Source organism: Eucalyptus grandis, chromosome 3 (assembly GCF_016545825.1).
Source record: "Eucalyptus grandis isolate ANBG69807.140 chromosome 3, ASM1654582v1, whole genome shotgun sequence".
Lineage (NCBI taxonomy): Eukaryota > Viridiplantae > Streptophyta > Magnoliopsida > Myrtales > Myrtaceae > Eucalyptus > Eucalyptus grandis.
The window spans coordinates 60,392,864-60,402,922 of record NC_052614.1 but is presented as its reverse complement, the minus strand read 5'-3'; the positions used below and the strand labels follow the sequence as shown (position 1 = coordinate 60,402,922).

At 37.8% G+C, this 10,059-nt stretch overlaps 1 protein-coding gene across 1 annotated transcript; it reads right to left on the bottom strand.

Annotated features, from left to right (window-relative positions):
* Positions 1-1,357: 1,357 nt before the first annotated feature.
* LOC120292021 lies at positions 1,358-8,135 on the bottom strand. The gene is made up of 3 exons (XM_039309875.1): positions 7,640-8,135; positions 4,099-4,541; positions 1,358-1,489 (listed from the first exon to the last, which is right to left on the bottom strand). Exons 1-3 carry the CDS (start codon positions 8,133-8,135, stop codon positions 1,358-1,360), a joined length of 1,071 nt encoding a protein of 356 aa, XP_039165809.1.
* Positions 8,136-10,059: the final 1,924 nt, after the last annotated feature.

Here is a 10,059-nt window from a genome sequence, read left to right as displayed (position 1 = left end):
GTGGATTTACCCATTTTCCATAGCAGGGGAAGTTGGAGTACTAAGAATAAAAGAAGGGGGCCTAATGATAACGACGCAAAGGTAATGTAAACCCACTTTGCTCTCTTTTGCTGCATGATAGTGTAAGCTGCAACGAAAGCCACCAGCATGCAAGCCAAAGAGAGGAAGAGACAAGAAAGGCCCATCATGATCTTAGTAGGCAACGAGTGAAGAAAATCGTTCGCCTTGTACCGCGAAGTTAAGATGGCTAAGAATATCAAGATGGCCAACACGGAAAACAACAAACCTAAACCATCCGAAATTTCGAAAACGATGAGAGCCTTCCTTGTGAGCAACGGTGGATCTCCAGCAATGCTGCTAATACTTTTAGGCACATTGAAAGAAGCACCAAATAATATTGTAGCAATTAGAGTTGAGACGATCATACATGATTGAGCTGTGTTCCTCACCCACTCCCCTCCTTTCACAAGCAACTCTCGGTGCTCCTCCGTGAATATACGCCAATATGATTTCCCTCGTGTTTGAAGGTTCTCATGTCAGGGAAAAGCCACTTTTCCACAGCCTATGCATAAAAGTCACAAACATGAGTGACAATAAACACCGGTATAATTGAAAATTGGGAAAAATTCAAATAGGAGAATAAAGTGGAGCCGTTTTATTAAAATATGACTCATAGCATACTTTGCTTCAAATAAAAATCTAAAGTGGCTAACCTATTACCAAATAAGGGCAAGCTCACTGGCCAACCAAATCTCCGTTCGCCGGTTGCATGTGCAACTCATATGCTTATTCCGGCAGCAATGTAAGGGGCAATTTTGTCCAAAATGTTCTGATTTAACCTAAAATGAAAAGGCCCCAAATTGACCTTGGTTCTTCGAGGGTTATTCTAAAGTGAATTTCATAGAGTGGTGAGTTCCATTCCCTATATCCTAAGGTGGATTCCTTAGATGGTGAGCACTTACCTTTGGTGGTAACCTATATCCTAAAGTGAATTCTTTAGGTTGTGAGTATCTGACCTATTAGGCTGCGCATGGTAATATTTCTGTTTCTCCCAATTTATATGTTCTTTTGTTCCTTGGAACAAAAAAAAAAAAAACCCATTTGGTAACGCCAAGTTATTTTTCTATTCTGGGAATAGAAAGTTAGCCTAGAAATATATTTGGAACAGAAACGAGAAACAAAAAAATTGCTTTTGTTCTCGGGAACAATTTCTAGAAATAAGTAATTTTTTTTTAATTATTCTTCTCTCTTGCTACGACCACCTTCAACCGCCCGGAGCCACCGCCGACCGCTGATTGCCGTCGCTTGCCACCGCCGTTGCTCATCGCCGGCCGCCGATTGCGAGCCTCTGCCACCGTCACTCACCACCGCCGACCTCCGCCGCCGCCTGCCAGCTATCATGCGGTGGCAGCCGGCGGTCGTGGTGACACCAGCGGGTAGGCGTGACGGGCGGCGGTGACGGTGGGCGGCGGCGGTTAGCGCCTAGAATCTGTGAGCAAAAATAAAAACGAATAAATACAAAAAAGAAATTGTTGCGTTACCAAACACATTTCTATTCTTTTTCTATTCCAAAAGTAGAAATTTTGTGTAGTTACCAAACGGTTCTTTTACTCATAAATTGTTTCTGGAATAGAAATATAAAAGAACTAATTCTGAAAAGAAACTCTTCCCCAGTCAAGAAGCGTTGTCATGCACGCCCTTAAATGCCCTATGTCTTGAAGTAGGTTCCTTAAATGGTTAGCATTTCCTTGGTCGCACGTTTGTGACCTCTTATGGGCAACATTACTCCAACATTAAAAGGTTGAGGTGTTACTCCGTTTTTATATTCCTAAATTGCCCTTCTCAAATCTTGACCGTGAAGATTCGCGTTCAAAGGGCCTTACTTTTGAGTTTCAGACTTATATAATCTTCATTTAAGGTCCGTTCGTTTCACGAAAAATGGGCTATTTCGGAAAAATATTTTCCCGAAGTCATTTTCTAGGAAAATGACAATATTTTCTAGTGTTCAGCTAAAATCTGAAAATATTTTGGAAAATATTTCCAGTGTCCGACAAGGAAAATATATTCTAAGACTTCACCACTTAGGCATACATCACTTACCGACCTATAAATCCATCAAATATGAACTTGCCTTGAAATCCATGCAAACTTACTTCATATTTTTATTCCCTCATTGTTGCCAAATGCTCATCTACTTTAAAAAATGTTCGTATGGATTTTAAAAAGAAGCAAAGCATGTATAACCCTCATGAGAATCTTCCCCTTGTGTGGCATGTTCTCCCCTGCGTTTTTTGTGTTCTAATAAACAAAAGAAAAGACAAGTAAAGCATGTAGAGCCATTTGCCTGAGTAATGTACAATTGCAAGATAGAATGAATAAAGAAAAAGGATAAGCAAGAGTGCAGAGCATGAGCTTGAGATCGATGAGCTCGAGGTTCACTTGGCAACGCCCGACGACTAGCCAAGAAAGAAGAAGATGGGAAACAAAAAAAGAAAATGATAAAAAGAAAAGAAAAAGAAAACGATAAAAAAGAAAAAGAAAAAGAAAAATGAAATTAAAAATAAGTCAAATTAAAAAGAAAAAGAAAATTAAAAAATAATTTGAACAAAAAAAGAAAAGAAGAAAAAGAAAGGGGAGGAGGAAGTGAGAATTTGTAGAGATAAGAGATAAGAGAGATCAAGTGAGGAAAATGTTTTCCACTTTTCAAAAGTGGGAAAACATTTTCCTTTAATTTAGAAGACTGTTTTCCTTTCATAGAAAACATTTTCCCTTAATTTAGAATTTTTTTTCCTTTCATAGAAAATATTTTCCTTAAGGAATTCATTTTCAGTGAAACGAACGCCGGAAAATCCAGAAAAACATTTTCCCAGAAATTATTTTTCGCAAAACGAACGGATTCTTAGATTACTTGGATCACGCAACCTTTCAGCCCACCCTCTTATCTCTCTCTCTCTCAGTTTATTATCTAATATAAGGTCCTAAATTCTCTATGTCGCCTTCCTCACTTCTTCATCCAATTTTCACTTTCTTCAATAATCATTTCCCTAGAAGTCTTTATTCGATATTGTTAATAGACCGTCTCGTTCTTTCTATTATACTCACTAAACATTTGGAGAGATGTGTTGTAGCCTGCCACGGGAGAAGGGAAAAGAAAAAAATTGTCCCAACCTTTTTTTCATGACAAAGAGAATAGAGGGTTGAAATGAGACAAAGGTAAATATATAGTAAAAGCTTCACGATGTCATTCATTTCTAGACAATGGATTGCATGAGTACAATCTAAGTTAATAGCTAAATCAACTAATGAGAAGTGTTCGTGAATTGATAGCTATTCAAATAGAAACAGCGGCCATAAATGAACTTTGCTAACTTTTGATTAAAAAAGAGAAGATTCATGTCATCCTACTTTAATTAGATCATTATTTATCCACATAATTTAATTATATCTGAATTACACTATCATTTTTACAATATATGATACAATGGAACTAGCAAAGTCATCGTTAAAATATAAGCAAAACTGAATCAAATTTTTTTTTTTTTTTGGGACTCCAAATTTAGATGTGTGGGTTATACAAGAAATGATTTGCATAATAATCCCCTAATTGCGTCGTGGCAGAAACCTATAGGAGTTGGACAGTTTTAAGAAAGAACCGCTTGGTTTAGATTGAGTTGTGGAACGTAGTTGTATTAGTAGAATTCATCTGCAATTTAACTCTGACGAGTCTCAATCAGTTTTTCGTATGTGAAATTTAAAAGTTACACGTAACAACAACGTGTTGATTAGATATCAGGAGAGTTTATTCTTTTCCTTGTGGTCTTAAATTCAAAGCTTGTTGGAAATATAGCTGGGATAAAATCCTATGCATTAGACTGATGTGGGGCTGTACACTCTTTAGATAGTCTAGAGAGGAGGATAAGTCAAGGTACACAAAAGTTGGTCTAGCCATCGCTTTACCGCTATGGAAGAAAGTTCTATGTATATTCTTAAGGCTATCCAAATAAAGGTGTAGCCATCATATTTTAAGAAATTTGTCGAGAATATATAATCATTATCATTAAGCTTAGTTAGTAGATATTTGAAAAGAAAGGTACTTACTCTAAACCACTGGAGTTCTCTTTGTATTTCGAAAGCTGCTCCAGAGAAATAATTTAAAGCCTCCAAATTAGAGTCGCACTTTGCAGCTGCGAGCATCATCTTTTCTGCTTCTTCCGGTGTTGGTGCTGGCACTAATGACAACTCATGTTTTGAGCTTCCCTTCAAAAAGAGTGAGAGAATCCTTTCTTGGCGGTTCTTCACAGCTAGTGTCATCAAACTGTCACCATTAGGCGAAATCCTAATAAGCTCCGGGAAAAACTGAATACATATCTTCACGAGTTCGCTGTTTCCCTTGACTGTAGCGTGAAACAAGTTCCTCTCTAGGAAAAACTCAGTGATCTCAGTAGTTTTCATATCAGAGATCGCCTCGCAAACTTTTTTTGCCAACTCGACTGCCGCCACATATCTCAGCTTTACCTCGTGAATCCTCTTGATTGGAGGAACTACAAAATGTTAAAAAAAAAAAAACAAGAAAATGAAGAACAAAGAGGCAAAAATTGGATTTCACCAAAAACCACATCAACAAAACAAACCTCAGCGTTGTTATTTACGCTCAGCGCAAGAGCAAATGTTTTTTCCTCCATTCTATCAGTCTCAGATAAAATCAAAACTTCCACTGAGGTCACATAATGGTATGTCCCCTTCGAGTTTACTCGTTACACCAAAATGATAAAGTAAGTACAGTTAGTTAGACTCTATTCTAAAATTACTTTTTAATGAACAATACGCAACGACACTTTACTTCTGTTTCCGTTTTATTCTTTGACAAAAATAGAAGAATTAGGGACAAGGCTACAGGGTCTTTCAGGTGCATACAAAAGTTGGGTGAAGATGACAAAATAAGTATAACTGCGGGCAAAACGTGTTCAAAAGTTTTGGGAACTACAGGAATTGTTTTAGCGGTCACCTGGAATTCGACCTCAGGTGCTCCACCTCCTTGGGTAATTTTACGAGAGCACTCCACCATATTGATTTAATGTATTCAGGATTCCATTTGCGGAGTTTTAAACAAACCTTGATTACAGGATCATAGGAAGATGAACAAACTCTCTTGCCACATAACCAACGGCTTGTTCGTATAGGATATATTACTTGAAGAGGAATTCTGGGATGCACAGTTCTATTGACGCTTATGTGATTTGCTCCCACTGAAATTTTCTTCAATTCCTAGTCTCCCAACCAAATAATTTTGATTTTTCCTACCCGCTTTCTTCCCCCTATTCCTATTCTGAACGGCTTTTCAAACTTCCCAAATATAAACGAAAATTTACTATATTCAATGCATCATCAATTGCAATCTTATTTTATGGATGATGCGGCGAAAATAGTCAAGGATGCCAGCTGGTTGCCCCCGGTCCCATGCCCAATTCCTGCACCCTCTCAACATATATGTCATGTTGTATTGTAATGAAGTAGCGTGAAAGAAAATAATATTTAGCCTTGGCAATTCACCCATAAGGGAGGCAACACAAAGCCAACATGATTCACCAATCAAGATTGAAGGGAAGTCTTAGGTCAACATAACTCTTTTATAAAATCTTCTGCTAAGATCAATTCTTGCCTTAAGAAGATGGTTTAGGTTAACATCTAATCTTACCTCGATTAGCAATTTCAAGGATTCTTTGTTTACCTTTTTCCAAATTGCGCGACTCTTTTAATTAGAACTTGGTGAATACCTGAAATCTTTCAAAATATACAATATTGACACAAAGAATACCTGAAATCTTCCAAATGTGTAATCTTCCTTACAAACTGTGACCTGATAATCTTTTTTTTTCCTAACTTCCTAGTTGAAAAGAAGTGAAAAACAAACAAGCTGTAGCCTTTTCATTGGAGAGTCAGAGACAAAGACAGAGGCGATATATTTATAAAACAGAATCTTACCTACAAATTCCATGGCATTCCAAAATGATCTTGCAAGACATTGAAGTACTACAATCAATTGGCAGAGAGAAGCACATCAGTGTGTATGAAATCATTGTGTGTATCTAGAATGAAGATACTTTATTACATAGATTATAGCTGGTGGTATGCTGACAATATCAATTCACATTCACATAGATTAATAGTTGGGATTGCAAGTAACTTGCTACAGAGATATGGATGAAAATAAATAACTCGAAGTTTTGTCCTCTCAAATTGCAAGTAACATGCTCTCATAACTTTATTCCTCCTATTTTCTACTAACTACATATTTTCCAAGAAATTTCTCTAGAAATACTATTCTTTCTTTCAAGCCGAAGCTTGCTGGGTAGTCAAGTGGTCTGTGAAGGTTCAATCACACTTCTGTTCTGCAAGCAGAGTAGTCAAGCCCAGGGAGGGAAAAAAAATAAAAGAAGCTAGAAGAGCATTGTATAACTTATTTATTGGACAATGTAACGAACGAAAAACTAGTATGGGAGGAGCTGCAAAACGACGCAGAGACACGCTGGTTAAATCGTGTGGTTTTCAAGGAATAGCCCATAACTTAGTTTGATTTCAGGCCATTATTGAAGTAAAACTAGGTCAGGGAACCAGGATATATACAAAAAACAACTATTTTCGGTTTTATTTGCTAGTAGGGAGGGAATTAATCTAAGATATTGACTTAAATTAAAAATCATGGAAGGTCCTAAACTAGATAATGCCCAACTATAAAATGCACACCCACCTGGATTTCTTGGTCTTTGCGTATTCCTTAAATTTTCATTTGCTGGTCTATAGTTCAAGTCCACCCCAAAGCCTTCAGTTCAGATACAAAAGAGCGGGTGATGAGCCAGGTATGATCTTCTTGAAGGATATCAATAAAGAAGGGATTCGAGTGAGGAAAGTGAGAAGAGCATTGTATAACTTACTGAATGGACAATGTGGCGAACCAAAAAATTGTGTGGAAGGAGCTGCCAAACGAAGAAGGGACACGCTGGTTAAATCATATTTGGTTTCCGAGGAATAGCTTATCCATAAAGTAGTTTTGATTTCAGGTCATTTTTAAGTAAAACTAGGCCAAGGAACCCGAATATATACAAAGAAACAATCATTTGCGGTTTTATTTGCTGGTAGGGAGGGAAACAATCTAAGATATTGACTTAAGTTCAAAATCATGGAAGGTCCTAAACTAGATAATGCCCAAGTGTAAAATGCACACCCACCTGGATTTCTTGGCCTTTGCATATTTCTTAAATTTTCATCTTCCCGTCCATAGTTCAAGTCCACCGGAATACCTTCAGTTCAGATACAAAAGAGTGGGTGATGAGCCAGGTATGATCTTCTTGAAGGATATCAATAATGAAGGGATGCGAATGAGGAAAGTACGGACATTTCGATATCAATCTTTTCCAAACACTGAGCTTGGTCACGCTGAGAAAGTGAGGATGCATTCTTGCCAGCACGCCCAGTATAGATAAATTTCTTCTTTTCATGGTAAGTAAGCGAGGATGTCGATCAACTAGAAAAAGGGTGATATCTATCCAAATTAACCAGCAAAGTTGATCAGGAAAATAAGCTTAGTCTAGAATGAAGGGAAAAACAGATGGAATTAAGGTGGAGAGTGATATATTATCACCATGATGACCAGCGTAGGTGAGATTTATAATGGGATTAATCGCAGATGGACTGCTGAAGGGATAACTTGGCTCTTCGTCTGTTGTTGTTCTCGCCAGGAACCAGGCAATCTCCTTATGAGTAGAAGCTTCCTGAGTAGATATTCTCAAAGGAACACGTCCTTTATAATCTGGAAGTTGCGTCAACCTAGGATACCTTTGAACTAATGCCTTGACCATTTTTATCCTTCCACAATGGACAGCATTGTGGAGGGCAGTGTGGCCATCAGAATCAACCATTAAAAGATCTTCCGGATTCAAGCGTTGAAGCAGTCGCTCAACAAATTGATCTTGTGCACTCAAAGTGGCTATGTGAAGCACTGTTTCGAATCTGCTTGTTATTCTGGCCCTCACCGAAGCAGGTTCTTGGTCGAAGAATTTGCTAGCATATTCCCAGTCACCCTTGAATACTGCTGCCAACAATGGTCGATAATGGGGTCCATCCACCATCTCTTCCATATTTCCTGCATCGGATACAAATTTTATAGGCTCATTTTGTTGATACTTTTTCCTTGCAAACATAGAGAAGTGTCCCAGATAAGAACATTTCATCAAGATCCGCCCCAAATATTAATTTCACAATGAAATAACACTTCGATTTGGTCATCGCTTCCACGAACATCTTCAATATATGTAGGAGAAAGAGTGAGCACAAAGTCCTTCTCATACTGATTCTTTTTCTCTTTTTCCTAGTCAAGGTCAGGGTTATGTTTGTTCAATGATAAAGCAAAGAAAAAGAACCACGAGAAAATGCAAGATTCAGCATTCTTTAACACCACATTGCCAATACCATATTTGATCTAGGCTCGAACCTGAACATGTACCTGGTGTATGAAGATATGGATGCGCTGCCATTGGGTTGCTGTTCGGGTTGCTGTCTTTCAACAACAAAGTAAACAGAGCATGCAAAAGAGATTTTCTACTTTCCTAGAAAGTTAATGCTGTGATGTCAATGCCGTAAATTGCAGGGCCTCTTATAACTAAGCTCGGGTTGACCATTTCCAGAATAATTTGGTCGTTTTTGCATTAGTTTATTTACTGATATATAGAAATAATGTGGTGTGTATGTTGCTTACTCATTATGTATATGGAAATAGCCCGGACCATGAGTTTGGTGAGTACAAGTAGTGTCATTGCATACTCGTGCTTTTCCCGAGAAGTAAATGTCACACAACTCTCTTTTTTCGGCTTTCTCGGAGACTTTGCTGGTGAATGGGCTAATCAAACTAAGAAGTCGGGTCCAATTTGGATTGGTCATAAAGAGAAAATATTAGGTGGTTCCGGATTACTAAGTCAACATGGTCTCCGACCACTCAAGTGCTTTGACCTGACATTGGGGGACTCAAAGATGTCTGAAGTCAAAGGATGCTGCCAAAGTTCCTCCCCAAAATGACGTGACATTCTTGCGTCTTCTCCAAAGTTCCTATGACGTCATTGCTTACATCCTTTAAAGAAAGTCTGGATCGGATCTTGACATGGATTATGACACTTGCTAGGTGTCTCAGCACGAAAAGATGGAAGAGATAGGAGACAAGGCATCTGCACGGAAGTGGCACGAGAGTGACCGAAAACCTTTCGACTAGCCCAACGATGGCACCCCAGTACTGTTTATGAACTTCAAGGTTTGTTTCTCGGTGAGAGGGAGAGTCGGTTCATTTTCAGTCCACCAAATTCGGACATCAAAATTGAGATATTGGATATGTGGCCTTGGCATTATCCCGAGAATATTTTTTGTTTTGTCAAAAATTAAACTGGATATGTATTGAAAAAAATTAGTTTACACACTTTCCTTTGTTTATACCCCGCTTCAATGTTTACTAGGTATCAAAGGAAGGCTCAAATGTCTCATGGTCATGCTAATGATGAATTTTTTGGTCCATTCGAAGTGAGAACACAACTATCACTGGACATTTTAAAGTTTGTATCGATGTGAAGGTAGCATTTCAAAGAAGTTGATAAGTTAATAGATTACTAAAATGTTGACATATTTATTATAACGATGATCATCTACTTATGATGCTTGCAAAAATTTTCAGAAGATTTGATGATACATCAATTTATTTGGAAGTTGGTAAATTCTTAGTAGTGTTGGTAAGTTATTCTTGTTGTGAAAAATAGTTAGAGAATATGAAAAGGAGATCTGCTATTTAAGACATGGGAGCATTGTCCTTTAGAATAATTCTGCACCTCAAAATATAAAACTTGGTGCAACTGACTCTAGTGACTATTCTCTTAGGATAGAACATACATTCCTCTTTAATCTGCAATAAATTTGTATGTTAAACCCAACAGAGAAATGAAACATAAGAAGACGAATAAAGATGTTCTTGCTTTTGTATGTCCTTTTTGAATTACATGAAAGAGAAAGCTGTTTCTCCATGAG

Coding starts and splice junctions, on each gene's coding strand:
- LOC120292021 (XM_039309875.1), bottom strand. CDS start 8,135: ATGGAAGAGATGGTGGATGGACCCCATTATCGACCATTGTTGGCAGCA. Junction 4,542..7,639: donor CACCTACGCTGGTCATCATG/GTGATAATATAT, acceptor AACATTTTGTAG/TTCCTCCAATCAAGAGGATT. Junction 1,490..4,098: donor GAGAACTCCAGTGGTTTAGA/GTAAGTACCTTT, acceptor TTTTGCTCACAG/ATTCTAGGCGCTAACCGCCG.